The sequence below is a fragment of the Myotis lucifugus genome, unplaced genomic scaffold, assembly GCF_000147115.1.
Source record: "Myotis lucifugus unplaced genomic scaffold, Myoluc2.0 scaffold_10636, whole genome shotgun sequence".
NCBI lineage: Eukaryota > Metazoa > Chordata > Mammalia > Chiroptera > Vespertilionidae > Myotis > Myotis lucifugus.
In genome coordinates, this window is record NW_005881684.1 from 1 (window position 1) to 5,635 (window position 5,635).

A 5,635-nucleotide genomic window follows, 5' to 3' on the forward strand; every position below is an offset into this window, starting at 1 on the left:
CCGTAGGGATTTGCTGCAGACGCTGACGGATGGACGAGCTGCACACGCTGGAGCGGAACCTCTGCATTTCCCACGACGTGGAGTTCCCCCTCCGCGCAGACGTGCCGGTGCCCCCGGCCCTGGCGCCCGCCTTCCCGGCGCCCCTCCCGCCCGAGGAGCTGCTCCCCGCCAAGGGCAAGGACCTGGAGGCCGAGCTGGCCTGCTCCATGCAGTACGACGACCAGGAGCTGGAGCAGCTGAGCCGCATGGTGCACCGGGCCGGGGACGCCATGTCCTCCCTGCTGTCCCCGCCCAGCGCCTGCCAGTCCCCCGCACGCAGGCCGGGCAGCGAGGGCAGCCCCCGGGTGGAGGCCTCCCCGGGCCGCAGGCTGCGGCCCTCGGGCAGCGACGAGGAGGAGGGCAGGGTGTTCTTCATGGACGATGTGGAGGGGGCAGCCGAGGCCCCGGGCAGCCCCTCCGTGTGGCCGGGTGGCCCCCGCGCTGACTCCCAGGAGAGAGAGCAGGGCCGGGAGGCAGGGGGCAGCGTGCCCGCCACCTCGAAGGACGAGGACGACTTGAGCAACAACAACAACATCCCCGACCAGGACAAGGCCTGGGCGTCGGGCCCCAACTCCTGCAGCTGCCTGGACGCCCAGCCGCACCTGGACGGCTGGGAGGCGACGGCGGACGATGCGGAGACCGCGGAGATGATCGCCCACCGGACGGGGGGCATGAAGCTCTCGGCCACGGTCATCTTCAACCCCAAATCGCCGGCCGCCCTGGACGGCGCCGTCTCTGCCCCGGAAGCGGCCGGAACCGGAGCCTCCCCGTCGGAGACCGTGGCCGAGGGGACAGAGGGCCCCCACAAACTCGGCGCCGCGGCCACCAGCTGCCTCCTGAACTCCTGCGTGTGCTGCGGGGGCTGCCGGGGCGGCAGGGAGGAGGCGGCCGAGAGCCTGCTGGACAAGTGCAGCCCGGGCGTCATCGGCACCTCCTATGTCGGCTCCGGCTTGGCCAAGGGCGGGGCCAAGAGGCCGGAGGAGGCCCAGCCTGCCCTGGAGGCACTGCCCGCGGGGCCCCCGGGCCCCCTGCCCCCAGAAGACACCCCCGACCGGCAGGAGCCCAGAGCCCCTGCTCCCAGCAAGTGCCTGGCACTCACCTCAGGGCCCGTGATGGATGCAGCAGACAGGCTGCCGGGCGGTGGCCATGGCGGTCAGCAGGAGGAGCCCGAGGCCAGACAGCCGGACGGTGGACAGCCCTCCGGGGCCGGGGAGGGCAGCCGCAGCCTGTCGGGCCCCAGGTAAGAGCTCTGGCCACTGGGCTCACCCTCTGACTGCACTGGGGGCGTGTTGTGTGGGCTGATTCTCTGTCGAGGTGTTTCCACGGGCCCTCGGGGGTGGGGGGTGGGGGGGGTGGCAGGGCCTCCTGGGCACGGTGGCGACATCCCGCCCAGAAATGTCCCCATTGGCCCCTGAGGACACAGGTGCCTTTCAGGTGGTGGCAGTGCCAAGCCCGTGGCCCACCCCGCCCGCTGCGTGGCCCATCCTGGCCCTGGTGTGACCAGCGTGTGGGTGGGCTGGACGGTGGTGATGGGCGTGGCTTTGTCTTTGCTGCCCCGAGGGTGCCCACCTGACCACTCAGCCACTCGACCCCGTGGGCTGCACTCACCCTCAGTGAGGTGTGGGCCCCGGGCCGCCTGGGTGCTGGGACCACCCGAGATCCTCAGGGGGTGCTCTGGGCGCTGCCCTCCCTCCAGGTGCTCCTCTCCCTCGAGGCCCTGACCCATGGGCCCCCGCGCCTGGGCACCTCCGCGGACTCCAGGCGTCTTGGGTCCCTGGCTCCCCTCCCCCGACTTATCCAGACAAAGCAGATCAGCCGGCCGTGCCCGCTCCACCCTTGACATCGGGCAGAGGAGGCGCGGGGTTCGCCTCGGTGGTTCCCACAGGCCGGTGTGTTGTCACCACCGGCAGGTCTCTCACCAGGACCCTGCCTGCAGGGCGCCCACCTGGCCTCGGCCATGACCACCAGTGGGTGCTCAGCCTGGAGGCTGGATGAGGCCCTCTGTCAGGAGCCGTGGGAGATGGGTACAGAGAGGTGGTCGGCGGGGTGGACCGGGGAGGGGTCTCCACACCAGGGGGAGGGGTCTCCACATTAGAGGGAGGGGTCTCCACATCAGGGGGAGGGGTCTCCACATCAGGGGGAGGGACTTCACATCAGGGGGAGGGGTCTCCACATCAGGGGGAGGGACTTCACATCAGGGGGAGGGGTCTCCACTTCAGGGGGAGGGACTTCACACCAAGGGGAGGGGTCTGGGGGTACAGGGCTGTGTGCTCTGCCTCCTCCTCTCTGGCCTCGTCCTCCCAGCACAGGTCTGAGGAGCTGGCTGGGACCTTGTGGTGTTGGGGCCGCTGCTGCTCTCTCCTCCGAGCCGAGCCCCATGTTTGCGGCTGGACCCCATAGCCTGTGTGCCCACGACTGCCTTTCCTGGGTGGGGCCTCAGTCACTCCCACCCCTCCCCCAGCCCTGGGTACTTCCTGGCTCCATAGATTGGCCTGTTCCGGACACTTCATATAAACAGAATCACACAAAAAGCCAGATACGTTTGGTGTCTGGCTTTTTAAAAAGTGCATCTTCATTGTTGAAAGTGTTACAGATATCCCCGCTTCCCCCATCGGCCCCCACCCGGCCCCCGCCCCCGCCCCAGGCCTTCTCTACACAGTTGTCTGTGTCCAGGGGTTATGCATACATGCACACAAGTGCTGTGGTTAATCTCTTCCCATCCACCCCCTCGCCCCCGCCTTCCCTCTGGGACTCGACAGTCTGTCCCACGCTGGTGTCTGGCTTCCTACTGCGCATCATGCTTCCAAGGCCGTGTGCACTGTAGCAACACCAGCCCTTCCTTCCTTTTCATGGCTGCGTACTATTCCGTGTGGGGATGGACGTGTTTTGTTTATCCACCTGTCTGTCCAGGTGTGTGTTTTTGTGTGCGTGTGCGTGTGTGTGTGTGTGTGCTAGTCCCACCTTTTGGCTATTATGAATAATGCTGCTGTGAACAAGTTTTTTTAAAAGTATGTTTTTTTTACTGAGTTCAGGGAGGAAAGGAGAGGGAGGGAGGGATAGAAACATTGATGAGAAAGAATCATCGATCGGCTGCCTCCTGCACGCCCCACCCTGAGGATCAAGCCCGCAACCCGGGCCTGTGCCCTGACCAGGAATTGAACTGTTTTCTCCTGGTTCATACAGAGGTCGCTGTTCAACCACTGAGCCACACTGGCTGGGCTGTGTACAAGTTTTTGTGTGTGTGGTCATGTTTCCATTTCTTTTGCTTTGATATCCAGGAGTGGAATTGCTGGGTCACGTGGTTTAGCTTTCTTTGTAAATACTTTTTTATTGACTTTAGAGAGAGAGAGAGAAACATCGATCGGTTGCTTCCCATACACACCCCGACTGGGAACCAAAACCACAACCCAGGCGTGTGCCCTGACAGGGAATGGAACTGGCAACCTTTCGGTGCACAGGACAACGCCCAGCCCACTGAGCCACACAGGCCAGGGCCGTGGGTTAGCTTTTTGAGGTGCTATCACCTGTTTGCACAGTGGCTGCCGTTTGCGTGCCCACCATCCTGTCTGGGGTTCGTTTCTCCACATCCTCACCAGCACCTGTGTCCTGTGAGACTGTTTAAACAGTTCCTCTGTCCTCGGGGCACACCCCCTGGGACTCACCTGAAATGGCCGTCTGCGGCCAGGCCCCCAGTTCGCCGCAGCAGGTGCCTTTGTCCCGTTAGCAGCAGATGGTGGACACCGTGTTTGCACTGGGTTTCATTTGTATTTAATTAGGTGGAATGTTTGCGTGACTCCCCGTCAGGTCTACGGAATAAGATATAACCGGAGAACTCAGTCTCTTCCCCTCATTTGCACCCTCTCCTAAAGTAACAGGTTTACATTTTTATAGCTTCTCCTAAAACTTTAAAAATAGAAGCAATGGTGCATGTGAACCCACACCGCCCACACACATGCTTCCCCTCCTGTACTTGGCAAAGGGCCTCGTCCTGCGCACGCTCCTCTCGCCGTGCGTTCCTGGCCGAGCCTGGAGGCTGCCCGTGGTAGCTTCTAGACGTGTCCCCACGGTCACTTTCGGCCGCCTGGGGCCCCGCTGTGTGGCTGGACCCGCGTCACTCACACCAGCTGCTGGCCTTGGGGTGGCCCCAGACTTGGCTCCCAGGAGCGAGCGGTGCCGCAGGGAGCAGCCTCCTGCGCCGTCCCTCTGTGATGAGGCCACTTGGGAGATCGGGCCCCGCTGCCTCAGCCATGGCCAGCGGGACGAATTCTTGTCCACCACCTACTGGACGGCTCTTCCTCAGGGCCCCCAACTCAGTGGCGAGTGGATTGGTAAGTGCATCGCTTTTCTGCCAGGCTGATCGGAAGACATCACACATTCTCGGACGGGCTGCGTGGATTTCGGTGACTGACCTGCACCCACTCTTTTGCTGTGTGTTCAGGTGACAGCCCGAGGACACCTGCTCTGTCTGGAGCCCCCTCCTGCCTTCCTGACGTGTCCAGCCATGGACGCGGCTTGTGCACGACACGCCTCAGCCTCCGGGCCTCATCAGCTCAGTGCCCCGCCGAAGCTGGGAAAAGGAAGAGAACCCACAGAGAGCCCCATGAAAGCCTCGAGAGACGCCCCATCCTCCAGGATTTCCATAGGTGCAGGGGTCCGAGGGAGGAAGACTGTGGTAGGCGGCCAGCTGACTGGACAGCCCTGCGTCTGGGTCAGGACCTTGGACAGCGGCGCCCGGGCTCAGCACTGCGTCGGGGAAGCTGGGAATCCGGCCAGCAGGTGGCGCTGTCGCACCCACAGGCCGGGCTCCCGGGGAGCGAGGCTCATTCACACCCGGCTCATACCTGGGCGGCCCGAGACCCACCCAGCGACCAGGCGGGGCGCCGACCTCAGGGGGCCTGAGGAAACACGGGGCATTGGGAAGACAAGCATGAAAGATCAAGCAGCCTGCTGCCCAGCCACAGGCAGGACGTTCACAACATTCCGACGGCGAGACGCCTGGACCTGGCTGGCATTAGGTGATGGCAGCGGCCCCGGGGCAGTGCAGCTGGTCACCCCGCCTGGCAGACGGAGAGACAGGCCCCAGCGGCTGTGCCTGAGCCCAGCGCGCCCGCAGCGCGAGCCCGTTCCGCCCCCTGGCGCTGTGTCATGTGCCCTTCGTGGGACCAGCGTCAGCCTGATCTGACCCTGAGGCCCGGCTGTCCAGCAGGTGCTCCTGGGGCCCCTGCAGCGTGTGCCTGAGGAGGGAACACGGGCCGCCCTGCACTCACGGTCACGGGCTCCTCAGACCCGCGGCCACACCTGGACACGGTGCCATGAAGGAGACGCCCGGGACGGTCTGCTTGCTCTAAGGGCACCACCGGGAGCGTGTTTCCCCCGCTGAGCAGAGCACGGCCCAGGTGGAAGGCCGGCTGTCCGGGTCCTGGAGGAGGGTCCAGCCGGGAGGAGCCCCTCTGCAGCATTTCCCTGGCCCAACCTGCGCCCTGTGCTCCCAGCTGTCCCGGCAGAACGGAACGATGTCCTCAGCTCTTCTTGCTGCTTCTTTCCTCACCTTTTCAGGGCCACAGATCAGCCTTTTTGGGAAAAGTGGCTTTTTTTA

General features: G+C 64.3%; 1 protein-coding gene across 1 annotated transcript; it reads left to right on the forward strand.

Moving 5' to 3' along the window:
- Nucleotides 1-4: 4 nt before the first annotated feature.
- On the forward strand, nt 5-5,603 carry ZFYVE28 (zinc finger FYVE-type containing 28; the record flags this gene model as incomplete). Its single annotated transcript, XM_014451253.2, is given in 3 exon segments — nt 5-31; nt 33-1,279; nt 4,478-5,603. Coding segments are annotated over 3 exon segments (1,278 nt in total), but the record flags the coding sequence as incomplete, so codon positions are not given.
- Between the last annotated feature and the right edge of the window lie 32 nt (nt 5,604-5,635).